The sequence below is a fragment of the Anolis carolinensis genome, chromosome 2 (assembly GCF_035594765.1).
Source record: "Anolis carolinensis isolate JA03-04 chromosome 2, rAnoCar3.1.pri, whole genome shotgun sequence".
Taxonomy (NCBI): Eukaryota; Metazoa; Chordata; class Lepidosauria; order Squamata; family Dactyloidae; genus Anolis; species Anolis carolinensis.
Window position 1 is genome coordinate 164,260,755 of NC_085842.1, and position 27,691 is coordinate 164,288,445.

At 40.3% G+C, this 27,691-nt stretch overlaps 1 protein-coding gene across 1 annotated transcript; it reads left to right on the top strand.

The window, feature by feature from the left end:
- Positions 1-27,234, top strand: scpep1 (serine carboxypeptidase 1). Its single transcript, XM_008114379.2, has 13 exons — positions 1-156; positions 6,046-6,191; positions 7,265-7,354; positions 9,030-9,185; positions 9,516-9,590; positions 15,062-15,134; positions 15,293-15,330; positions 16,364-16,492; positions 17,972-18,065; positions 20,138-20,251; positions 20,813-20,950; positions 23,556-23,719; positions 25,056-27,234. The coding sequence occupies exons 1-13, from the start codon at positions 102-104 to the stop codon at positions 25,119-25,121; spliced, it is 1,338 nt and encodes a 445-aa protein (XP_008112586.1). The 5' UTR covers positions 1-101; the 3' UTR covers positions 25,122-27,234.
- The last annotated feature ends 457 nt before the right edge of the window (positions 27,235-27,691 follow it).

A 27,691-nucleotide genomic window follows, 5' to 3' on the forward strand; every position in this document is an offset into this window, starting at 1 on the left:
TATAAGGGCTTCATCGCCACTTCCCCCTCTCAGAGGCAGCTGACAAGGAACTGCAGTCATATGATTTCCAGCCAGGAAAACAGGGCTAGGATTTTGCAAAGATGTTGCCAAGTCCGTGTCCGGTTCTGCTGCTCTCTCTGCTGACTCTGAGTTCAGGTAAGTCTCAATGGGAGCCGGATTTTCCAAAAGTGTGAGTTTCTGTCTCAAGCTGTTTAAGAGAGGGAACGCCAATCCAGCTGCGGTTCAATTGATATGAGCCTCATTTAGCTAGGGTTCACCGATACAGATAACACTATGTCACAAAATTTGAAAAAAATGTTCTGTGCCTGATTTGAAAGTGTTATTTCCTCTTTAATTGTGCAGTACTTACTTTGAAAGTAGTTGTTATACTCCAAAATTTCGTTTTTGTGGCTGCCACAAACTCTGTTGAATTGATTGAGACTCCATGAGATATTCATTGAAAAACTAAAGCAAAATGTGCAGCAGGATGTCCTGCATGCAATTTAATAAATTTTTTCTCATGTTTTTATCATCGAGCCAATTAGGAAGTGACATTTATAACCCAGGAACAAAAATGGTCTTCTGTAGTGTAATTTTCCCTGCTTTTATTAGGGTTGGTTCTCCTTTTCTTGGACTCATTTCTCCCTTGATGTCTGAAAACAAGGGTGGTGATGATAAATGGATTTTTAGGTTGCTGTGAGTTTTCTGGGCTGTATGGCTATGTTTCAGAAGCATTTTCTCCTGATGTTTTGCCTACATCTATGGCAGGCATCCTTAGAGGTTGTGAAACCGCACAACCTCTGGGAATGCCGGCCATAGATGTGGGTGAAAAGAATACTTTTCTTTTTAATAATAATAATAATGTATAGTAATACATTTTGGGGCCCCTGGTGGTACAGTGTGTTAAAGCGCTGAGCTGCTGAATTGTGGACCAAAAGGTGCCAGGTTCAAATCCCGGGAGCGGAATGAGCGCCTGCTGTTAGCCCCAGCTCCTGCCAACCTAGCAGTTCAAAAACATGCAAATGTGAGTAGATCAATAGGGAAGGTAACGGCGCTCCATGCAGTCATGCCAGCCACATGTCCTTGGAAGTGTCTACGGACAACGCCGGCTCTTCGGCTTAGAAATGGAGATGAGCACCAACCCCCCGAGTCGGACATGACTGGACTTAACGTTAGGGGAAAACCTTTACCTTATACATTTTTATTTATACTCTGCTCCCTCTCTCTGAGGGGACTCAGGGTGGCTTACAGAAATCAATATTTTAGACCACATTCAACACATTCCAAGAAAAAGAAATCTTCAGAGGTGCAAAATAACTCTATTTCTCTCAGAGGAGGGTAGGACAAGATTTGACCCTCTAGATCAGTGGTTTCCAACCTGTGGGTCCCCAGATGTTTTGGCCTTCAACTCCTAACAGCTGGTAAAATGGGTGGGATTTCTGGGAGTTGTAGGCCAAAACACTTGGGGACCCACAGGTTGAGAACCACTGGTCTAGATCAGAGCTTTGCAAACATTTCAAATTGGTGACACACTTTTTAGACATGTATCATTTCACAACATAGTAATGAAATGTGGTTTTACTGGCAAACCAGAGGTTCGGCAAATGGAAAGCATCTCCCCTTATGAGCCAACTAGAGTTTTAAGATCTGCTGGGGATCTTGGTCCCGCCTTCTTTGCAAGCAGATTGGTGGGGACAAGAGACAGGGACTTCTCAGTGGTGGCCCCTCAGCTGTGGAACTCTCTCCCCAGCAACATCAGGCAAACCCCATCTCTTCTGGTCTTCAGAAAAAAGATAAAGATCTGGCTCTGTACACAGGTGTTTGGAGAATAAGATATTGTGGATAAGGATTATGAATATGGATTAATGGAATCAAGCACTTTATATGATTTAATCTGTTTTATTGTTCTATATTTTTATTTGCTCATGCATTTTAACTGTTTATACAGTAGAGTCTCACTTATCCAAGCCAAATGGGCCGGGAGAACCTTGGATAAGCGAATATCTTGGATAGTAAGGAGAGATTAAGGAAAAGCCTATTAAACATCAAATTAGGTTATGATTTTACAAATTAAGCACCAAAACATCATGTTATACAACAAATTTGACAGAAAAAGTAGTTCAATGCACAGTAATGTTATGTTGTAATTACTGTATTTACAAATTTAGCACCAAAATATCATGATATATTGAAAACAATGACTACAAAAATGCCTTGGATAATCCAGAACCTTGGATAAGCGAGTATTGGATAAGTGAGACTCTACTGTAGTTGGATAGAGTATGTTTTTATTGTTATATTAATATTCAGCATTTAATTTTGCTGGTGTCTGTAAGCCGCCTTGAGTCCCCTGTGGGGTGAGAAAGACAGAGTATAAATGAAGTAAGTAAATAAATAAACCAACCAGGATAGCAGATATGGACACATACATAAATTATAATGGTTAAATATATAGGGACACAACTTTTCGCACAGAAACCTTTCAGATATATATATCTACATATATGATGTATTATTTATTTCACATACTCAGAAGTTTCTTACTACATTTGTGTGACACACCTACACACTGTAGCCGACACACCAACATGTTGCGACAACACAGTTTGGAAAGCTCTGCTCTAGATTCTTTTTGATGACAACTCTCTCAATCCTCACCAAGGGTTGATGGGTGTTTATGTCAATGATATGCTCACTCCTATCTTGGAGCAGCCATTCTTCTCTGAAAAGACAGTGACTTTGATATAGAAATGTAACCAGGAGTAATTACGGTCGGTAAAAATCTTTAGTTATATACTGCACCAAGGAATTTGATGTAGCAATTCGACAGGAGTAATTGTTACCACTAAAATCTTTAGTTATGAATTTCACCTGTTGAATTTCTGCCCAAGGACGATGTAACCATCCAAGAAGAGGTGGCGATTCTCTGGGAGTGGTTCATTTACAACTATAGCTTTCCTCCTACACACGGGTGGAGAAACTGCACCAAGTAGTTGCATTGGCTTCAACAGGATTGCTGTGGCATGAAGTTTTTAGAGTGCCTGGCTGGTGGAAGCTTATGAAAACTGATGGGGAGTGGATTGGAAACCTATAGAATGGAGCGAGGCTCTGTCAAAGGATTTGGTTTCTACACATGTGTTTTTCAAATTATGTTTTGCCAGAGTGAAACCTGGTCTGCTTAAGACTTTCTTTCTGCACATACGCCAACACTAATGTGGCACTGCCCACTTTCATCCTTTCCATAGTCTTTGGAAAAGTGTTTTTTGACTTCAACTCCCAGAACTGCTCCAGTTTGCATGGCCAGCCCCCTTGCTTCCTTAAATGTTGGAGCTGTAATCCAAAAAGCACTCTTCTGAGCTCTGCAATCTCCATCTCTCTCCATTGGGACAGAAAAGGAAAATATGGACTGTTTGGATGGGCATCATTTTAAAGAAGTTTAACAAAATGGTGGTATTAATCACAATAAAAGCAACCTGCAAGATAGATAATAAATAGGATTAAGAGCAGAAAATCTAAAAGGGGAGTTGCTTTCCAGATGTTTGAGTTTCTTTTCCCATAATCGCTAGCATGGAGTGGTAAGGAACTGTGGAAGTTTAGTCCAAAACATAGCGAGAAGCAAACTATCTTCATCCATATCTTAAAGAAAGAGATTTCTGGTGGAGGTACTGCTTGCTATTAGTCTTAGTCATGTATGTTAATGGGAAGATGGTAGCCATTTTGCCAGTGATTCATGCTGGGCCTACAAATAGCCAAGGAAAGGATGGTTCAGTGGTCCTCAACCTGTGGGTCCCCAGATGTTTTGGCCTTCAACTCCCAGAAATCCTAACAGCTGGTAAACTGGCTGGGATTTCTGGAAGTTGTAAGCCAAAACACCCGAGGAGCCACAGCAGGTTGAGAACCACTGGGATTGTGAGATGTGAAAGAGGCCAGAAATATAAATATACACAGCTGTGCAGAAAAGGAAATTCTTGTTGTGACAAAGTAAGAAAAGTCACATTCATATGTTTCCTCCTTATACAGCCTGAAAATACTGGTAGTCCATAGCTTCTGTGTTTAGTGAAACTTTCAGTTCCATATCAAAGCTTCACGCTATGCATAAGAAACAGAAATGAATGCCAAGTTTTGACTTGGGTTCCATCATTTGTACATATATGCAAATACAGATAGAGATATTCAAAAACAAGAATGTTTTTGTCCCAAGTACTTCAGATAAGGGATTCTTAACCTTTAGTAGAGGGCTGTCCCTACCCCTGCTTCTTAGGCATGTTAAGATTTTTCTGCATGTTTAGACCAGACCATCTTTTATTTAAGAAGGCAGGGTGAAATTCCTCTGTAGTTGCATCCTGTTAAAGTTAGGCTTATCTCCAAGTAACAGTACTTAGGACTCAAGTGCCTGAAAACAATGTGCATCATTCTGGGTGTATTCAGGCCAGTCTCCATAATGCCTCTGGGTGATACTATGAGACATTTTGATATAAGATAACATCAGTATGAATGTACATACCTCTGGGATGGAAGCCATGTGATAGCCTTTCTTCTCTGAAGGTTCAAACAGACAGATGTGACTTGCAAATCCTTACAGAAGGTTTTCGTTGTAGCAGCCTGGATGAAACACTAGGCTGTCACAATGCTCCATCAAGTGATAGCATATAGAAGTTTGTTAAATGGTGAAACTTCCTCATATCATTATATGCTTGGTTCCCAAAAATTGGCTCCAGGTGGTATTGGACTTCATCTTTCAGCAGTTCTAGCCAATAGCCAGAGGGTTTCTAGAAGTTGTAATTTGGGATCAAGATGGGCAAAGGAGCTCCATCTGTGTTCTCTAACATTAGTGCTGTTGTGAACCAATGGACAAATAAAGCATAAAGCAATGATGGCCAAGGTGTATCTCTCCAGGTGTTGGTAGACTGCAGCTCCCATCATTTCTCACCATTGGCAATGGGAGTTGTAGTCAAACAGCAGCTGGAGGGATGCACTTTCCACTTCACCAGACAGATAACTTTCCCTGTCTTAGCACACTGCCGGGATGGAGTCAAATGATGCAGGGCTACTTCCGGTGTAGCTCCGTGCTGGCAGTACACTTAAGAGGGAGTCCTGAGAAGTCAGTTACTACCAATCTTCTCATTGAAGAAGCTGGGGACAGCATGCAAGGAAGCCGGGGACAGCACAGAAACTTCATGGGATGGCAGCTCAAAACTCACAACCATAAGGGGATGAAGTTGGACGCTGCTTCACAGTTTCCCCTGCTGTCCCCAGGCTTCTGGACCTCCATGTGATGAGTTCCTGAGTCTGTCTATGATGTGAAGGAAAGTGGCACTGAATTGTCTTCATGCCTTTGAAGGGATGTTGCTTTCTCAACTTGGGATAGTGGTACTTGTTGACTTCTTGCCAGTCTCAAAGCTATTAAAACAAGCCACATGAATGACGAAGAGGTGTGTGGCAATCGTATTCTTGTACCATGCAATTTGTTTGCTGGCAATATTGGACTTTAATGTTACAGCCCTTGTGTCACTAAGAGAAGAGAATTAAGCAATGTTGTGATGTCTTGCAGATCATGACAGAGAAAGGTGCTTATCTTCTTTCTCACCTCATTTTGTTATTCCTGAAATACACATTTCTACTGATTATGGTACAGAATTTTATGGGCTTGTGTTTATATATGTGTCTCCAAGTCATCTGTCAATTTATAGTGACTATGAATTCCATCATTTTCTTCGGCAATGAATACTCAGGTGTTTTTGCCAGTTCCTGTCATTAAAGGCACAAATACTGAGAGTTTTATGCGTTTTGACAATTTTTACCTCAGAGCTATTTTGGTGGATTTTACAAGTAGTCATGCAAAAAAAAAAGTTTGTGAAAAAATATGCAATTATTGACCTTTTCAATCTTGATGTGTTGAGACATCAATTCTCACTGAGGACAAGAAAATAAGCAAATGTTTGCTTATCTGGTTTTAGTTATAACTTATTCTAGCTTTTGCTGGGCTTTCCCTGCCTTTCCAGCTGGGCTTTTGTGAATTTTGGTATTTGATGCTTTTCCTTCTAGGTTATTTGATAAAGGAACCCAAAGAACCAAAGCAGGCCTGGGGCTATGTTCCTGTCAGAAGCAATGCGAGCATGTTCTGGTGGCTGTATTATGCCGACAACCCGACCCAGAATTTCACAAAGTTTCCTCTTATTATGTGGCTTCAGGTATGTTTACACAGGATGGCTGGTGTAATTTATGGCAAAGTGATGCCAGATTCATTTTTGTAGCAGCTAACTGTGTTGACAGCAGTGACTTTGCTACAAAGAAATAAAATGTCACATCTCTATAGCAGTGTTTTCTAAGCACTGGTTTTCCAGATGTTTAGACTTCAGAACCCATAATCTCTGATCATTGGCCAGAGTAGCTGGGGCTATTGGGAGCTGAAGTCCAAAACACCTAAAGGATCAGATTTTCGGGAATTACCACTTGATAGCTTTCTCTGTTGCCCTCTCCCTGGCCTGGAAGCACACCTCCCTCATTATCAAAAGTGTGGAAATCTTTACTTGATTCCAGCCAAGTGACAAAGAGATCAAAAACTCAGCATCTTCCTTGTGTAGCCTCTTTTTTTTCTCCTGCAGCAAAATATTTGTTAAGCAATGACATTGGTGAGAGGAGAGGTCAGAATTGCTGCACAATTCCTTGTTAAATAGTAGTGCTGCACATATGGAAGCAGCTTTGCCCTGCCACAATGGGTGTTGGTCTGCAACTTCTGGGAGTCCTCACAATCTAAGGGTGAAACATTACGGTGGCTGTAGTTCCAATAACATTGGGAGTGGGAGCACATATTCTCCATACTCACTTTGGAACAGTGGTTCTCAACCTGTGGGTCCCCAGATGTTTTGGCTTTAAACCCCCAGAAATCCTAACAGCTGGTAAACTGGCTGGGATTTCTGGGAGTTGTAGGCCAAAACACCTGGAGACCCACAGGTTGAGAACCACTGCTTTAGAGGATGAGCATATATATTGTAGCCTTGCAAACCAATGCTGGGCTCAGATTATTCCTTAGTTGCCACTTCTAGTTCCAAGTAGGACTATATGTGCATGTTATTATAGTTTTCTCTAAGGAGAACTATTTCTGGAACAGCTACAAATTTGCATTGTTTCCTCTGGAGATACCTATTTTTACCTTTTTTAAAAACGAACAATGGCTGACTGCATCTAAGAGGTTTTGTAGAGACAAAGAAACATATTTTCTGACATGTTTTCTCTTCTTTTCCAATCTGTTCTGGGTTTGTAGGGAGGCCCTGGGGCATCAGGCTGTGGCTATGGGAACTTTGAAGAGATTGGCCCTTTAGATGCTGATCTAAAACCAAGAAGGACAACCTGGGTACGTATGTGCTGTAGCATAAGTAAAGGTTTCCCCTTGACATTAACTGTAGTCGTGTCTGACTCTGGGGGGTGGTGCTCATCTCTATTTCTAAGCCGAAGAGCTGGTGTTGCTTGTAGACTGCATAGAGCACTGTTGCCTTCCCGCCGGAGCAGTACCTATTGATCTACTGACATTTGTATGTTTTCAAACTGCTAGGTTGGCAGAAGCTGGGGCTAACAGCAGGCATTCACCCCACTCCCTGGATTCAAACCATCGACCTATTAGTCAGCAAGTTCAGCAGCTCAGCGGTTCAACCCACTGTGCCATCGGGGGCTCCATGCTGCAGTATATGACTAGAAAATTCAATTTTTACTTTTCATTTAAGCAGTTAGCTTTCTTTGTTCACATAATTAGATACTTAAATTTGTAGACAAGAAGCAGATGAGATGAGTTCTATGGTATTTAAGCTGAAGGGCTCTTCCAGATCGTAATATCTAAATAATGCTTTTATTTGCAACATTATTATTTATTTTTGTGAGTGCATGTAGATTGATTGAAAAGACAAATTTCTTTTGCAGTTTTATTTTGCAGATTCATACACATTTTCTTTTTCCAAGTTTTTTTTCCTGTCACCTCTGGGTACAATCTGAAGCTTTTTATACTAGTTTCCCTGGTCAGATTGTTTTAACACAATTGAAAACCATGAAAAAAACCCACAAAACAAACAAACCAGGAACAAAATTCGAGACTTTACCTTCAGTCCGAATGTGGCTTGTTTGTTTTTAGTCCACACATTTAGGGATCTTGATATTTTCCTCAAGCACCCATTTGTGCCACCAAAGTTGCCATGTTTAAACTTGTATCATTCCTGTGCTTTTCACGCGAGTCTATCAAAGAAAAATGTAGTGAGTGAAGCATTTTATAACACTTATGCTGAATAAGGAAATCTGGGAGCTGTTTACCAAAAAAGTCTGAAAGTTAATATAGAAAACGTATATATTGGGTTGCTGTGAGTTTTTGGGCTGTATGGCCATGTTCCAGAAGCATTCTCTCCTGACGTTTCACCTGCATCTATGACAGACCTCCTCAGACCTCACAACCTCTGAGAATGCCTGCCATGGATACAGGCGAAACATCAGGAGAGAATGCTTCTGGACCATGGCCATACATCCCGGAAAACTCACAGCAACCCAGTGATTTCAGCCACAAAAGCCTTTGGCAAAAGTACATATTGTGAGCTTTCACCTTAATTTTCCTTCTGTTTATACACCATAAACCAGTGCCTAAAAACTGAGATTAATCCACTTACAAAACACTGTTTTTTTAACTTCATAAGTTGAAATCCACAGAAACAAACATGAATGTGATTCCCCATATCCTCGGGTGTTATACTCCAAGACCCCTGTGGATAATAATAAATCCTATATTTTGACTGTATTTGGCCTGGAATCACACTGGATGACCCAGAAAGGCCCACAAACACTTCCAGGAGGAAAATATATTTTGTGTGTGTGTGTGTTTGGATGGATATTGAATCCACGGATAAGACGGTCATACTATGTATGGTTTCTTTTCACTGCATGCATTGCCATGTTTCACTGCATGCATTGCTAAACCCTCACTTAACTACAACATGAGTTTGTGCACTGCTGATATGAATAAAGGTTTTCTCTACTTTCTTTTGGCGGCACAGCTGCAGGCAGCGAGTGTCCTTTTTGTCGACAACCCTGTTGGCACTGGATACAGTTATGTGAATGACACCCTCGCCTATGCCACCGATCTCTGCACTGTCTCTTCAGATATGATGGTAGTTCTTAGAGAGTTCTTCAAGTCAAAGACAGAATTCCAGGTAAGGATGTTTGGTGGCTTGCATTTCCATGGCAAAACCCCTTCAAAGTTTTCGTAGCTATTGCTTCTATGAAAACAGCAGGGAACCCATTGATGCAGCAGTAGCAGAGAACATTTCCAAAAGTGAAATGTGTTTCTGGAATAAAAGTATTTTATACCCAGAGTCTTAATCTGTCCTTCACATCTGGTTTTACTGGATGTTTCTAAACTTTGCTTGTTTGCTTTTGTTGTGTTGATGTGCACCACAAAAAAGGGTTTATTTATGTCTGGAGCATTAATGAAGTGTACAAAGCTCAAAGTCTTAACTGTTATCATGTGACTTCTCTTGTAGCAAATCCCTTTCTACATCTTCTCAGAATCTTATGGAGGAAAAATGGCAGCTGCTATTGCTTTGGAGCTTCACAAGGTAAAGCAAACCCTTTCTTCCTTTTTTTGTGTTAGGAGCAACTTGAGAGACTGCAGGTCGCTTCTGGTGTGAGAGAATTGGCAGTCTGTAAGGATATTGCCCAGAGGATGCCCGGATGTTTGATGTTTTACCATATTTGTGGGAGGCTTCTCTCATGTCCCCACATGAGGAGCTGGAGCTGACAGAGGGAACTCACCTACTCTCCCCACATTCGAACCGCCAACCTGTCGGTCAGCAGTCCTGTTGGCACAAGGGTTAACCCATTTTGCCACTGAGGACTCCATACTTTCTTGCTAAAATGTATTGATTCTTTGTTGGTAGTGGACCTATTTGGGTGTATCTTCAGCAACAATCAATGGGTGCAGGGAGTGATACAAATCTAACACATGGATTTACCATGGATTCTTAACTTGTAATCGGGGTCAGTTTGATATAGAGTTCAGCATTAGACCAGGATTTGGAAGACTGAGGCTTATTCTAGCCTGCCATATAATCCAAATTATCAAAATAGATAATCCAAATAATCTGCTTTGAACTGGATTATATTAGCTACACTGTCATATAATCCAGTTCAAAGCAGATAATATGAATTTTATAGGGCAGTGTAGAAGGGGCCTGAGGTTCATGGAGCTGTGAAACGCAATAGCTAAGATCCCTGGAGTTAAATAAAGGATGAGGAAATGGTGAGGAGTATTTAAGTTCTTGCTTGTAAACCCCTGAAGATAAAAAATAAGGGAGGGAGCAAAATAAGTTTCATACTACTTTAAGAGTAATAAGCGTGAAAGCACTTCCTCTAGTAATTTCTTTTAAAAATCCTTAACTTGGAACCCACTATGTGTTTTAAAATACAACTTGCACTTATCATCTACATAATCATAGCAGTCAGGGGAGATGAGGCCAAAACATCTGGAAGGCACCAAGTTGGAGAAGTATGACACAAAACTCTGCACACCAGTAAGGTGAATACTGAGTCAGCTCATAAATTTATCATTCACCTTCCTGGCTGCCTTTGAAATTTTATTTTAATGATGTGCATATGCATATGTATGTGTGGTATGTGTCACAGACAGAACGCCACCAGATAAAGTTCAACACAGTTTATTAAAGTTACAGAACTAAAAAGTGCCCGTATGAAACAAAGGACTAGGCAAACACTTGCCTTCAGTGTAAAAGATACACAAAAAAGACTCCGCTGATACTAAAAGCGGTTCAAAAGATAAACCGGATTAAACGGGAGTTTAATCCGGGTTAAACAGAAAATGCTTACTTCAGCCCGGCAATTTAAACAAACAAAAGTTGATAAACAAGGATTCAAAGAAACATAAAAAGCTGGCAGCAGATTCCTCTCTGCTATTCGAAGGCTGCAAATGAGTAACTAAGGGTGTTACTCCTCCGTGCAACAAACGGAATCCGGATCCAGGCACTTCAATCAGGGTAGAACGGTCAGCAGGGTCCCAGTCCGGTCTGAGGTCGAAAGCCAGGTACAGATGTCTTTGGTTCACCAATTCCACCGAAAGCCACAGAAGGGGTAGTCCGAGGTCGTAGTCAGTCAGTCAGTCCAGCGTCAATCCAGAATAGGCAAATAATGTCCGTCAAGAAGACGACGGAGGTCCAAGCTAATAAGATTAAACACAGGTTGCACAACAAAAGCCCACACAGTTCCTCCCGCCGTCTATGCCCAGTGTCCTTGGTAACTTACGTATTCAGCAAACGAAACACACCCGTCTTCAGGAAATTCCCAACAAGAGCCCAAGCGTTCGTCCAGATTACTTTGCCCAACGCAATTAGCCCTGGATTCTAAACCCCATTTTATGCCAGTTTACAACTCCTCATCACTGTCAGCTGTTACCCTAATTCCAGGTGCCTCATCATCATCATCCTCATCAGAGCTAAAACACCTTTGACTACGCCCCACAGCATCCCCAGCTGTTGATCCCGTTCCATCCCTCCAACTCGTCCACGGGTCCGATCCTGCAACCCGCCAGTCGCCTCCCATACTAGCATTGCCGGTGACACCCAAATCCTCCCTCACACGAGTCCATTCCATGTCATCCTCCTCTGAGCTAACCACCTCTTCCTCCATTCCCTCGGTAAAACCCTCAAAGGAGTCTTCGTCTGTTGGTTCTGCAAATAAGTCCCGCAGCCGTTTCCTCTCTCGCTCCTCAAGAGAGTCTGACTCTCGAGGAGTCTTACGACCACGTCTCCCAGTATTGGAGCCATAACGCTCAACCATAACAGTATGTATGAGTGATGCTGAAATGTAAAACATCGGAAACTGTATTATATCAAGTCAGTTGTTTATCTGGCCTAGTGCCTACTACAGATACATAGATATAGACCTATTACAGATAGCACAGATATACGTCAGTGTTCCTAGAAAATATGGTACCAGAAGTAGGAATAACATGGAAAACATAGAGTTGAGTTATGCACTACAGCAGTGGTTCTCAGCCTGTGGGTCCCCAGGTGTTTTGGCCTACAACTCCCAGGAATCCCAGCCAGTTTACCAGCTGTTAGGATTTTGGGGAGTTGAAGGCCAAAACATCTGGGGACTCACAGGTTGAGAACCACTGCACTACAATAAAAGAGCAGTTCAGCATGTTTCAGCAAACTTTCTATCCAAAATTAACACTATGCATATGTGAAATAAAATAACCAGGCCAGGTAAGCATAAGCAAGCAAAAATATTTTGAACTTTCTAGAGATCATTGAAACCTTCTCCTCCTCCCCGCCCCCCAACAATATCAATTTTTCTCATGATTTCTATCTTCTTTAACGTGCTGGGCATAGATGGTGAGCTAGGCTTATCTGTTTTCCCCTTTTCTTTCTGTCTTACTGTTCATGGACATTGAGTAGGGGATACTGAAGGCAGCTGCTATTTTCCTTGCCTGTTGTAGGCAACATACATAGCTAAAGTAGGATCAAACAGAGCAGAATCTCATTCTTTCTCTGTACAAGCTTCTATTGCAATTTTTACTGTCACACGCTGCAATATCAAAAACTGAAAGTATGTATTTCTGCATCCTTCCTTCACCATCCTCCCAATGCTGCTTTTAAAATGCCTTTTACCTAAACAGAGGACAAGAAGAAGAAAAGGGGAACTGGGCAGGCATCTAAGAACTTGGTTAAAAAGTAGTTTTTTTCAGAGTGCATCTATACTTGTAGAATTAATGCATTCTGGCACCACTTTAACTGCCATGGCGCAATGCTATGGGATCATGGGAGTTGCAGTCCTGGAAGATCTTTATCCTCTTCTGTCAAAGAGTGCTGGTGTCTCACCAAACTACAACTCCCATGATTCTATAGCACAGAGCTATGGCAGTTAAAATGGTGTCAAACTAATTAATTCTATGGTGAGTAGATACACCCTCAGAGGTTTTGTTAAGTAAGGTTTGTCTGTATGTTTCCTTTGACTATCAAGTGTTCCCAGGGCCTCAGTCAAAAGCCTTTATCTGAAATCTCTCAGACTGAATCTGGTTATGCTCTGCATGAAAACTATATGCTAAAATTTTGTGTTGTGGTTTTGAGCCTTCATCCTATTAAATAAATTAAAAAATGCTGGGGAGCTGGAGCTGACAGAGAGAACTCACCTGCTCTCCCCTGTCGGTCATCAGACCTGCCAGCACAAGGGTTTAGCCCATTTTGCCACTGGACGCTGCTATTTTCTGGAATGAGAGGATGGTTATATTCATCTGTTTCAGCATAAACACCAAAGAGTTGCCACAGGGCTCTCTCAGTTGCTTTAGCACCAGTTAAAGACTCTGTTTTTCCTTAGTTGAACTTGAAACCACACCAACAATTGGCAAAAACAGTTTGATAGCAAATCTTCTAAATGTTACTTCTGGATTAAAAAAACTACAGGAGAACATCTAATGCAATTTGGTTCCAGGTGCCCCCCATGGCTACCAAAATCCATGGATGCTCAATTCACATTATATAGAATGTTATAATAAAATTGGAGCCCTCGGTAGCGCAGCAGATTAAACCACTGAGCTGCTGAGCTTGCTGACCAAAATGTCACCGGTTTGAATCTGGGGAGCAGAGTGGGCTCCCGCTATTAGCCCCAGCTTCTGCCAACCTAGCAGTTTGAAAACATGCAAATGTGAGTAGATCAATAGGTACTGCTCTGACAGAAAGGTAATGACACTCCATGCAGTCATGCTGGCCACATGACCTAAGAGGTGTCTATGGACAACACCTCCTTTTGGCTTAGAAATGAGCACCAACCCTCAGAGTTGGACATGTCTAGACTTAAATGTTACTTTTATAATAAAATTATCTCACTTTTTAAAAATTTAAAGGTGTAGGTGGTTGAATCCATGGATGCAGAATTCATGGATACAGAGGGCTAACTATACATACCGTATTTACCAGCGTATAAGACAACTTCCAACTTTTCCAGTTAAAATATAGAGTTTGGGATATACTCGCCGTATAAGACTATCCCTCTTCCAATGCACACCAAATAAAAAGACTATCAGAGTGGTAGCGCAAACATGTCTCTTTCACCCATCTGGCCCGCCTTTGCATCCTATTACCATACCTCTTTCTCTGCCTCTCAGATCTCACACATGTGCACCTGCACCACTTCATTGCAGTTCTCAGGAGCGAGATCTGAGAGGCAGAGAAGGAGATATGGTAATAGGATACAAGGGCAGGCCACACGGGTGAAAGAGGTGTGTTTTTCTGGGCACAGCGCCACTCTACCTCTTTTTTCCATACCCTGGGTATCCTGGACACCTGCAGCTTGCTCCACCCTTCACTTACACCTTCCCAGTGAGGTGCCCCCTCACCTCATCATCGGGACCATGTTAAATCACTTCTTTTCACGAATCCTGGTGAATGGATTTTCTTCTTCCGTACTTGTACAGCACTGTCCTTGCTGCTTTCATACAGTTGCCACATATGGTGGGGATGCGGCCACGGCCATTTTTGAGTTTCTCCCACCATATGCGGCGACCGCAGATTCTCCAATCCAGCTCGGAAGTTTCAGCACCCGCTCTACAAGACGACACCTGGCATATAAGACGACCACTGACTTTTGAGTTTTTCCTGAGTTAAAAAGTAGTCTTATACGCCAGAAAATACAGTATGTTCTTGGGAGGGATTGACAATACATATCATCAAATTGGCTTAAATGGATTAAATCCTTGTGCCAGCTAAACTGCTGACCTGAAGGTTGTGTTGCTGAGCTGAAGTGTGGTGATTCGAATCCACAAGATGGGATTAGCTCCCGTCAGTTCTAGCTTGTGGGGACATGAGAAAGGCCCCCTGGGCCATGTCTCTGTAGACAGCCAATTCTCTCACACCAGAAGCGACTTGCAGTATGTTCTCAAGTCACTTCTGATACGATTTAAAAAAAATCAAGTTGGCTTGGCTATACATAAAAAGTATGTATTTCTGTTCTGTGCTGCTTTAAACTGTCTGGACACAAATTTGTATTTTTTCTCTATCTTTCATTTTCCCTCAAGGCTATTCAAGCTGGAACAATAAAATGCAATTTTCTTGGAGTCGGCCTGGGTGATTCGTGGATTTCTCCTCTAGGTATGTTTACAGAAGTCTTGAGGGAACGGGAATGAGATTTCTTCCAATTAAAGATGGGCAGTTTAAGCAGAGATTCTGGTAGGTTTTGCTCAGTGCCCAGCTCTACTGTTCAAAAAGTTTACTGCATCATTACTGTTCTTAATTTTTGTACCCTTTAGATTCTGTGCTGTCCTGGGGGCCTTATCTTTACAGCACGGTAAGTCTTTACTAGGTCAGTGGTGTGTGCCACTGTATCTTCTCTTTTCACACCTTCACTTTTCATGAGAATTGTTGGGTTAGAACAGATCTAATCCAGGACGCTTGTCTTCCAAAGGCAAACAGCCAGATGTTCTTGGGGGGGGAATAAAAACTGCCCCCTTGTTTGTTCCCAGCATCTGGTTGGATTATAGCCAAAATATCCACTATATGATGCAATAAATATTTATTGAGTATAGCCAGAGGTTAATCTATATACAATACATATGAGAGAGATTAATCCCCTGCTTTGCATTTAATTTACAATGGATAATTGAGACACCTTCCACACAGCTGAATAAAATCCCACAATATCTGCTTTGAACTGGGATTTATGGCAGTGTGGACTCAGATATTCCAGTTCAAAGCAGATATTGTGGGTTATTCTGTTGTGATATTCTGGGTTATATGGTTGCATGGAAGGGCCCTGAAATACATTACATAGTAGTTAGTTCCAATATTTTCTCATTGTCTATTTATCCAAATTAATGAGTAGTATTTCCAACTCTTGACAATTCATTTAAAATACTTACATAAATGTTCTCGCCTGGTGTTGCAAATAAGGCAACATGGTAAGCTGCTCACTTATCTTCATTAGACAGTACAGTAGAGTCTCACTTATCCAACACTTGCTTATCCAACGTTCTGGATTATCCAACACATTTTTGTAGTCAATGTTTTCAATACATCATGATATTTTGGTGCTAAATTCGTAAATACAGTAATTACTACATAGCATTACTGCATACTGAACTACTTTTTCTGTCAAATTTGTTGTATAACATGATGTTTGGGTGCTTAATTTGTAAAATCATAACCTAATTTGATTTTTAATAGGTTTTCCTTAATCCCTCCTTATTATCCAACATATTCACTTATCCAACATTCTGCCAGCCCGTTTATGTTGGATAAGTGAGACTCTACTGTAGTTGTATATTAGAGGCTAATATACAACTGTTCCTGTTTTTGTTTTGTTTTCTATGTCTGTGCTGCAGTCTTTGCTTGATGACAAAGGTTTGAAGGAAGTGACTACTGCTGCTAAAAAGATCCTGGATGCGATGAACAAAAAGCAATTCAAATTGGCTACGTTACTTTGGAGTAAGGCAGAGGATATCATCGAAGAGGTAAAGTGACTGTTTTGCATGGAATTCAATGAGCATATTCATTAGGGGATAGGAGGAAGATATTTTCTTTTCACATCTTGATGACACCTTTTAATATTAGAAAAAGGGGCAGGGAGCCTCTCCCAGCCATTTGGGAAAGCCAAAAGGACTCCAACCTACCCAGATTGTTTTTAAAAATCAGAAAACTAAAAATATTTCTCATGATTCCTAGGGAAGGGGTTTTATACCAGAGCTTTCCAAACTGTGTTGCAGTAGTATGTCTGTGGCAGTGTGTAGGTGTGTCGTGCAAATGTAATGAGAAGTCTCTGAGTCTATGTGAAATAAGCAATAGATCATATATTTTTTAAAATATATAAATGAAAGGTTTTCATCAGATATGTTGTGTCCCCATGTATTTTATTTATTTATTTATTTAATTACAGCATTTATATTCCACCCTTTTCGCCCTGAAGGGGACTCAGGGCGGATCACAGAACACATATATGACTAACATTTAATGCCGATTATAATAGTGACAAGACAGACAACAGATAAAGGAATACATAGGCTTTCCCATCTTTCGGCATCTTTTGGAAGCAGTGCTAAGTTTCGGCCACTGGGGGGTGCTGTCACTTTATCTCCCTGTCAAAGAACTTTCTTTGTTTGTAAACTTCTTCCTTCTGATCAAAATGCCAAGCCTAAATGCCTCCCCACTTTAATGCGGTTCCTGTTTATCTACTCACATTTGTTTTCAAACTGTTAGATAGGCAGAAGCTGGGCTAAAGGTCAGGAGCTCACCCTGACCCGGGCTTCGAACTGTCAACCTTCTGGTTGGCAAGATTTATTTCGGCTTGGTGATTAACCTGCTGTGCTAAAGCCCAGCCCCTGTAATTTTGTTTTTACAGTTTATGTAACCATATAAGGGGTTGGTTTAACCTCTGGTTTGCTAGTAAAACTTAATTACTGTGTTGCAAAATGCTGCATGTCTAAAAATGAGTCGCTAACATTTTTAGGTCTGGAAAGCTCTGGTTTATTCCAGTTTAAAAGTATGTCTTGATGATAAAACTGCCCATGCTCCCTACAGTAGTAAACACCATCATTTTCTATGTGGGAGTTTCATTGTTGGTGTAGCCTTTTGAAGTCCTGCCTATCAGTAGAGGAGAAGCAGAAGGGATTTGTCTCTCCAGATTCAGTTGACTAGCAACAGGCAGAGCAAAGACTGAATACAAGGCTCTTGTTCCTTTTCATCGCTTGTGTAGAAGATGACATTTTGACTTATTACACCAAGACAGGAAAAAGTGCATTTAACTCATTGGCATCTTCTGCACCAAGGTTAAAGAAACAGGAATTCTTTTCTCCTTGATGTCTTGTAGTTGTTCTGAATTGTGTGTAGTGGAAAAATTTGTGTGGAAGGGGGTAATGCAGCAATGCAACCAATCCTTCTGATAAGATGTAATTATTCTGGCTGTTTTTACTGTGTTTCCTCTTCTTCTTTTTTAGAACACAAATGGTGTGAATTTCTATAACATTCTTACTCATGAAAGTCCTTCAAAGGTGGCTGTGGCATCTTCAGAAAGCGAAATGTTCCCCTTCTGTAAGTTCAGAGAGAAAAAGAAACAGAGTTTGCTTTCTGAGAAACAATTATTTGAAAAGATTTATTCCCCTGCTGCTAAAAACCTCTTTGTACTGGGATTTGTACTTGAAAGATCAAGGCCAACCCTACTCTATAGATCTTAAATGGGTTTAGCACTTATCTCTCCTTGGGAACAATAGTTTTTGAAGCAAGCTACACCCTTATTTTTGTTTTAATCTATCATTTTATTTCACACATTTATGTAACATTTCCTACAATCACAATAATGAACACAATAAGAACTCCAAAATTTGCAAATATAAAAAGTAAATACTACAATGAAGTAATTATTCTGCCGGTCAACAATGAGACTGTAACTGGCTAACTTGGGCCTCAGGAAAAGTAGGTGTAATGGTGATCACTCATAAATGGGGGCCTAAAGATTGTAGGAGCCCCGGTGGCGAAGTGTGTTAAAGCACTGAGCTGCTGAACTTGCAGACCGAAAGGTCGCAGGTTCAAACCCCGGGAGCGGCGGGAGCAGCCGCTGTCAGCTCCAGCTTCTGCCAACCTAGCAGTTCGAAAACATGCCAATGTGAGTAGATCAATAGGTACCACTCCGGCAGGAAGGTAACGGCGCTCCATGCAGTCATGCCAGCCACATGACCTTGGAGGTGTCTGCGGACAACGCCGGCTCTTCGGCTTAGAAATGGAGATGAGCACCAACCCCCAGAGTCAGACATGACTGGACTTGACGTCAGGGGAAACCTTTACCTTAAAGATTGTAGATGTTCTGCCCAGTGGGACTAGGAATTGAATCTGATTGTTTTACCATGGATTTTCCTAATGAAAAAAAACATAAATAAGGAATCATAAAAGAACTAGAAGAGTTTGCAAAGGCTATGTAGTCCAACTCCCTTCAGTACAAGAGTATACAACTAGAGATGCCCAACCAAGCTGTGTTTAAAGACTTCTAAAGAAGGACAAGCTATCACCTGGCAAGGCACTGTTGAACAGGTCTTAACAGTAAAGAAGTTTCTTCTTGATGTTGAGGTATAATTTCTTTTCTTGTACATTGAACAATCTATCTGTAGAACAGCTGAAAACAACTTTGCTTCATCTTCTTCATGACATCATTTCAGATATTTAAAGATATCCCATCTCAGTCTTCTCTTCTCCAGGCTAAACACATCCAATGTGTTGTCGAAGGCTTTTATGGCTGGAATCACTAAATTGCTGTGAGTTTTCCAGGCTGTATGGCCATATTCCTCAGAGGTTGTGAGGTCTGTTGGAAACTTGCTAAGTAACCCCCCTTGCCTAATTTCCAACAGACCTCAAAACCTCTGAGGATGCCTGCCATAGATGTGGGCAAAATGTCAGGAGAGAATGCTTCTGGAACATGACCATACAGCCCGGAAAACTCACAGCAACCCAGTAAACACACCCAGTTCTCTCAGTTGTTCCTCATTAAGCCTGGTTTCCAGATCTTTGAAATCTTATGTAGCTATGCAGCTTACCTTGGCAAAAGTGAGCTAGAAAGGTGGGAGAAGAAGACTTGCAGAGATGAAGGAGCCATGTTTCTCCTTGTTAGTTTGCTTTCAGGTCTCATGTAGCCCAATTCTTGGAAAGGCAGAGAAGAGAGATTTCTAGGGGGAAATTGGTGGGCAAGATAAAAAGTGTAGGAACACAAACGATACCTTCACTTGCCTTTTGTTTTGTCTCATGTAAATTTCCTTCCACATTCACACTGAGTGACAAATATCCCACTTTTTGTACAACATTTATGTTTTGTTCCAGGAGCTATACTGGGTTATATGAAGTAATGGTCACCAAGGAATTTTTCCTGGGTCTTGTTTCTCATTGTGATGCCTTTTAATTTCATTTCTGCTGTAGAATATTTTCTCCTCTGGGTTAGATGTGCTACAAAATATTTCCTAATTTGATTTTGAGCTTTACCAAAGTACAACTTTTATACTGTAAAGTCCTTTGAAGTTTCTAAAGGAAAGGGCAGCAGACTTTTAAATCAAAGTTGTTTGCTCTCGGAAAAAACTATCTAATACAAATCTTCCAAATACACTTTGTCTCTCTCTCTCAAGTAAAACTCTTCCAGCGTCATGTTCAATATCAACATAAAGACAAGTTGAGTGACTTGATGAATGGGCCCATCAGAAAGAAGCTGAAAATAATTCCAGACCATGTGAAATGGGGAGGTATGGTCTTGGTTAATATCTTTAAGATATAAAGATATTTAAGATATCTTTTAAGATATGCAATGACTGTAGGAACAGCCCAGATTATGCTTGTGGATTATGTGATTAATTGTGATTGTATTATTTATATGCTTCTGATTATTTTAATGTATTTTATTATTCTATTTAAATGTTCATTTTAATTGTACATTGTTTTTAAGACATCAAGTCCCCTCCGGGGTAGAGAAAGGCGTGGTAGAAATGTTGTAAATAATAAATAAATATATCTAAAGACCATTTGGAAAGACAATCAATACTTCCTACTCTTTAGCCTGTTCAGAATGTAATGTGGTCAGTCTTTTTGATAGAATATGTGTCCTAGTCTCCTTTTTCTGTTCTGAGGGGACTGAAATTACATTTTCTCATATCAGTTGTGATCAATATCAGGCAAAGTCCATCTTGTCAGGATGGTTTTAAGAAAGCATGTGAAAGCATTCTTACTCGGCGGAAATAGTGACACATTTACTTTCAGGTTGTTATGCATGACCAAGAAATGTTCCACGTTTTGCCTTTCCTCTCCAGGCCAAGCCCAAAATGTGTTTATGAATATGGCTGAAGACTTCATGAAGCATGCAATTGATATTGTGGATGAATTGCTGGAGGCCAACGTCAACGTTACCGTTTATAATGGACAGTTGGATCTCATTGTTTCTACAATAGGTGAGGCTATTACCTCATGAGAGTAAGTCAACAATGGCAGTGCTGCTAGGCAGTGCTTTCTAGTAATAGAAAGTGAAATGACAGGTCATAAAGTAGAGCTCCTGTGCACTGTGCCCATGGTATGGAGATACTCAAAGAAGAAGGAATAATTTATGACATAGGGCCCTTCCAGATAGACCCTATATCCCAGGATCTGATCCCAGGTTTTCTGATTTAAGATGGATTATATGAGTCTGCACTGCCAGATAATCTGGGATAAGCAGAAAACCTGGGATCAGATTCTGGGACAAAGGGCCTGTCTGGAAGGGCCCATAGTTATGAGTTCATTAAAACTGGGATTTAACTTTTGTTTGTTGAGGTAAGCCATTTACTACCTCAAATTTCACAGGTCTTCATATGTGGAAGATGGAACAAGTAGTTGCTTTATTTATTTATTCTTAAGACTATAACCCCTGAGTACTTTATAAGACTAAAAATGAATATTTACTAGTACGATGTATTGTCTGTATTAGACAGTACTTGTAACAGCAAAGCCTAATAGCGACTGGGTGGGAGAAAAGATGGGTTGAGTGTTAATGAATGTTTTATGAGCTCAGGAAATAGTATAATCAGCTACAGAATATTCACTTCTGTAAGGAAAGGAAAAATAGGCAGTTTGGCCTGAATTTTAGAATTATGCAAGCACGGTAAAAACAAGATGCGAATAGAAAAGCTGAAATTCTGTGAGGTAGGGAAGCCCAGGGAACAATAGCAGAATAATGAAATAAAGACAAGAATGTATCAACATACGCAATGGATTGAGGGAGAAATATCTAGTAGAGAAGAAGAAACAAGAAACTGATGAAAGGGGGTGCTCACAAAGGAGGGGAAGAGGCCCCAAAGGTTTATAGATAGGATAGATTTTTATTTTGTGGACAGAGTGGAAGCCTATAAATTTCCATCCATGTTCTACTTATGTTCCATCTATGCTGACCATTTAATTCAGTTTCAAACTAGCAATGTAGAAAATAATTTCACATTGTAGATTATTATATAGGAACTCCTGGAACCAGATTGAGGCCCAGATAGTGATGACACAAACCACAGAGCCCTGTTATGCATTAAGGGGTTTCTTTCACACATTGTCGTGGGAGCTTATTGTCTGGCCACCAAAGTTTGAAGCTTCATATTGCATTAAATGGTCAATGTATTGTTTGGCCTCAGTCAAATATTCATAGCATTTACTCAGGTATGTCTTCAATGATCATGTAATGGGAATTGCAAACCACCTTTTGAACATCTACAGTATTCCTATTATATCACTCCTTCATTTCTGGTTACTATCTTTAGTACCATGTTTTACACCAAAATACATTTTAAATGTAAAACAAATGTATATACCCGAACCTGGGGCTCACTCATTCTCCCTGCTCCATATCTTTGTGATTGCAGAATTTGATTTAGCATTACAGTAGTCTCTCACTTATCCAACATAAACAGGCTGGCAGAATGTTGGATAAGCGAATATGTTGGATAATAAGGAGGGATTAAGGAAAAGCCTATTAAACATCAAATTAGGTTATGGTTTTACAAATAAAGCACTAAAACATGTTATACAACAAATTTGACAGAAAAAGTAGTTCAATATGCAGTAATGCTATGTAGTAATTACTGTATTTACGAATTTAGCACCAAAATATCACGATGTATTGAAAACATTGACTACAAAAATGCATTGGATAATCCAGAACGTTGGATAAGTGAGACTCTACTGTATTTAATTAAACCATTTCTAGACATTCTTTTTCCTCAGAAATTCTTAGCATAGCTTCTGAAAGCAAAACAACAATAGTTACTTACACATGCAAACAAACTGGCACACTTACTAAAATATTAAAATGAATGTTCAGAATCTGCTACTCTACTAGCTGTGTTAAATTGTGCTGAGTTTGAAGCTTGGATTGTTTCGAATTCATTTGAAATCAAATCTAGTCTTTTATCTCTTGGTATGTTGGATAACTGGCATCCAATGACATTTTTCACTTGCTTTTAGTATTTTACATTAGAAGATGGTAAGTAACATGACATTTGAATAGCACAGTTGCCCGGTATTTACAGGGTAGTTAATACTTGGCAAGTGACCTAAAGCAATCATTATAACCTAATATTACAGGATGATTGACAGACATAGCCTCATATTAAAATCTAGCTAGCAATCAAAATTTAAGTGCATGTAACAACTGCTAGTCAGTCGGAGTGGGTGTTTATGATGATATTTTCCTTTTACAGTGACCACCTAGAATAGAGGGTAAAGACAAACAAGAGATATTGTAAATTTTGAGACTGGACTTTAAAGTTTTGATGTGAAAATGTTAAATTTTTCAATTTAATTGCTTTCAAAGCCGTTTATCATTGTTGTTGTGAAGTGTGTATTGTATTTGACTTAGGATAGATGGATTTGTTCTTAGGTTGAAAGAAAGAGATGATGGATGAGGAAATGTACCTTGGGACAGAAGAATAAATTACATGTCCCGCTAATGTTGTTTCAAGCCTTGGCAGAACTGGATGCTGGTCTTTCTCTTGAGCATTTCTTTGAAAAAACTATCTTTTTCCCTTATACATTCAGGCCAAGAAGCCTGGCTTCGGAAACTGAAGTGGCCCAACTTGAAAAAATTCAGTGCACAAAACTGGCAGGCATTATATGCCTGCCCAGAATCCACAGAGACAGCTGCTTTCCATAAGTCCTATGAGAATTTAGATTTCTTCTGGATCCTGAAGGCTGGGCACATGGTAAGTGCACTTCTCTGGCTTTGAAGGGAAAAGTCAGTGTTTTTTATTAAAAAACTTATGTTTTGAATGCTTCTGTTGCAATCAATTAATTGCAATGATTGAGAAACGGTGTATGTGGTAATAATAGGTAGCAGAAAGCTAGTGTGATATTCTATAGGTAAGGAGGCGCAGTGGTGCAATAGGTTAAACTCTTATGCCGGCTGAACTGCTGACCTGAAGATTGGGTTGCTAACCTAAAGGTTGGCAGTTCGAATTTGCGAGTCGGTGTGAGCTCCTGTCTGTCAGCTCTAGCTTGCAGGGACATGAGAGAAGCCTCCCAGCAGGATGGTAACACATCCAGGCGTCCCCTGGGCAAGGTCTCTGTAGACAACCCATTCTCTCACACCAGAAGCGGCTTCCAGTATGTTCTCAAGTCACTTCTGACACATTTAAAAAACTCTATTGGTATAGCTATTTATATGGAGAATCTTCATATACTCTAATGTGATCTCTCACAGCAGTAAAGTTAAAAGAGAAGGTTCTTATAATGATCCTGGTTTTTCAAGGAGTAAGGAAGGTATTGGCTGAACATATTATTAAAATATTAGCAGCTCTCAAATGGCAAAATCTTTTTCAACATGTTATACATACAGGAGAGGGGGTGCAAACAAAGTTTTCCATGCCCAGACTGATAGTACTGTTTTGTACAACACAGAGACTGCTAAAGCAGACATGCTGATATCATTCCTATTTAAGAGCTCAAGTTGCAGTAAGCAGAGGTCTTTCATTTGACCATAACACTATGTAACAAAATGTGAATTTTTTCTGTTCCTGGTTTGAAAGTGTTATTTCCTGTTTCATTGTGCGATACTTACTTTGACAGTAGTTGTTATACTCCAGAAACTTTTTTGTGGCTGCCACAAACTATGTTGAATTGGTTGAGACTGTTATCAAATGTTCATTGAAAAACTATAGCAAAATGTGCAGAAGTTTAATAAATCTTTTCCATGTTTTAATTATAGAACCAATTAGGAAATGACATTTATAACCCAGGGACAAAAATCGTGTAACATAGTGTAATAGCATGGGAGAATTACCCAGGGCTGGGTTGAACTCTCAGGCATTGAAATCAGAGATTCTAAAAGGTATAGGTTCTGTTGAAAATGTCTCTTCCTCCTCAAAACAGTCTAGAAAACTCTTAAGTGATCTCTTTGACGTGTTGTTTTTAAATCAGGATAAGCAAACACTGTAAAAGATGGGAATGAGTTTCTTGCTTTTGGGAGATGGGCTGATGTGTTTGTGCTCAATTGAGGAAGTATCTGCAGCTTCTCAAATTGTCTTACTCTTTTTATGTTAGGTGCCAGCTGACCAAGGTGATATGGCATTGAAAATGATGAGGATGGTGACTCGCCAAAGCCATTAACAAAACTGGAGCCAGCGGGTTTGGCTTCCTAATAAAATTACAGCACACTGTTGGAATCACCAACCCCACCCTCATTGCAAGAAAGCCTTCGACAACACATTGAACAATTGCTGTTTGTGTCTTTCTGTAATTTGGTACTATGCAAGGTATTTTAAAGAGATGAAGATATAATTGCCTTTTATATGTGTGAAAATGTGATTCTCTGCCCTGCATCAATTATCCTGCCGACATTGTGTGATAAATACTTCACTGAAGACCAGCTTTCTTTCTGTTACCTCTTTGATGAAATGTGAAACATTTTTGATCAACTGTATTAGAGGCAAGGTTCTTAAGCTCCAAAACTTGAGAGAGAAACAGTGGATAGGTGGTCTTTGTTAGATGATGCTGTTCACTGCAAATTACCAAAGGTATATTTCTTTGCTAGTATGTAGTTTGTACCAACTTAGGCTATATACTACACTTCTCGGAATTGGTTTGTGCCCAAGCACAATGGGTTGGGTCAACCTTCTCCCCATAACCACTAAGCAAATCTGTTATGTATGTTCAGGTGAAGTGTACCCAGGTGAATTGGCTGGTAATTTTCATTTTCTGGAGGGCAGAAGGATGAGAACAAGCCAGGGGATGAGGCTAATGATTTGGCTGTAACTGTAAGCCATTGTAGGAATGGTTATTACATACAATGTTAAGATATATAAAGAAACATTTTCTCTACATAATATTTCCTTGTACAGTCTATTGCTATTTGATCTAAAATGCAGGCATGGGCCTAACTGTATCTTTCATGCATCTTTTCATGAGATTTCCTTTCTTTAAAAGAAACGTTTTATTATTATTACAGGCTTATTCCGAAATAGCAGAGGTGTGCAATTTGACCAAAAGGCATGCTGTTTTAGGGTCCAGTGTTGGTTGACCCCTCATTCTGTTTACCAGGAAGTTCCTCGAATCGGGAAGGTTGTTGCCATTTTCACTGGGCAAAGATTTGGCCCATTGGGAATCTTTGGGAAACTTTAAAGACTCAATCCTTAGTCATCTTATGGCCTATCTGCATGAAACCTACCTCAGTTTTAGACCCCATTTACAACTGCAGGCCTGCCAAGTTTCAAAACAATTCACCAATCTACTGACTTTTTAGAATTATTTTAATTTTTAACCATAACATTTTTTTAAATAAGACAAACTGCAAGAGAGGGTTCTGGGAATTGTAGTCACTGATAGTGTCCATTCTCAGCCAATCAGAGCATGGACACAACCTGGCTTTTTATTGGCTGAGAAACAGAGAGAGAAAGAGAAATGTACAACTTCCATTATTCTCCAAGAGAAACTTGGAGACTTTTCAATGCCCGTCCTATGTAAGTGCTGCTGGGAAAGCAAATTCCCGGCAAGGCCCTCTCTGGAGGAGGAGCCTTGAAAACTTTCCCAAAAAAATGGACAGAAAAAGACATGACAGATCCCTGCCTCAGGTATATTGCGGACTTACCTCCTTCCTTTCCAGGAACTGATAAAATCTGGCTCCCTTAATACATTTTACTGGGCTTTGCGACTCCCTTACCCATGTTCTGTTTTCGTATATTATATAAAATGGACCATCAAATATTATAAATCATTTTCATTTAAACTGATTCTGACCCAAGCCTACCAAATAACATATGCAGGAATGGTTTTGATGAATGTCATCAGTCCTGAACACAGAACCAGCAGTGAATAAGGGAGGTCATCTTAACCTTTTCACTTCTGGATAGTTTTTCATTCAAACACACCTTCCTTGTAGTACCAAAAGGAATTCAGGCTTATGAGGAAATAATAGAATTAGGTCAATGATGGTGTACTTAAGGTTCTTCAAATGTTGCTAGCTTGCGTCTCTCATTGCAAGTCACCACTGATTTTGCTACCTTTGGCTGATGACAGTTGCAACCCAACAAGATCTGGAGGTCCACATGTCTTCCATCCCTGGATTCATCAGGGTCTTTGGAATGGTTCCTAATTTTGTTACTAGAATGAGATGTGAACAATGTGCACTGAAGTTATGTAAGGACTCAGCCTTTGTGCATTTGCCTTGTACCTATTGCTGGATTTTAAGAATATATCGGAGGCTACCAGACTTGGCCCATTCCTAGCATTGTCTGTTCTATTCATTTCCATCCACAGTCTGTCGTCATCTCCATCCATAGTCTCTCAAGCAGAGAGAAGTCTTCTCATACTCACTGATACCTGATCCTTTAAAAGAGGGGATGCCAAAATTGATACTGAAAATTCTGGTATATTTTAAAGGTAAAGGCAAAGGTTTCCCCTTGACATAGGTCTAGTCATGTCCAACTCTGGGGTTGTTGCTCATCACCATTTCTAAACTGAAGAACTGATGTTGTCTGTAGTTGCCTCCAAGGTCATGTAGCCAGCATGACTGCATGGAGCACTGTTACCTTCCCGCCGGAGCAGTACCTATTGATCTACTCACATTTGCATGTTTTTTGCTAGGTTGGCAGAAGCTGGGGCTAACGGGGAGCTCACCCTGCTCCCCGGATTCGAATCACTGACCTTTCGGTCAGCAAGTTAAGCAACTCAGTGGTTTATCC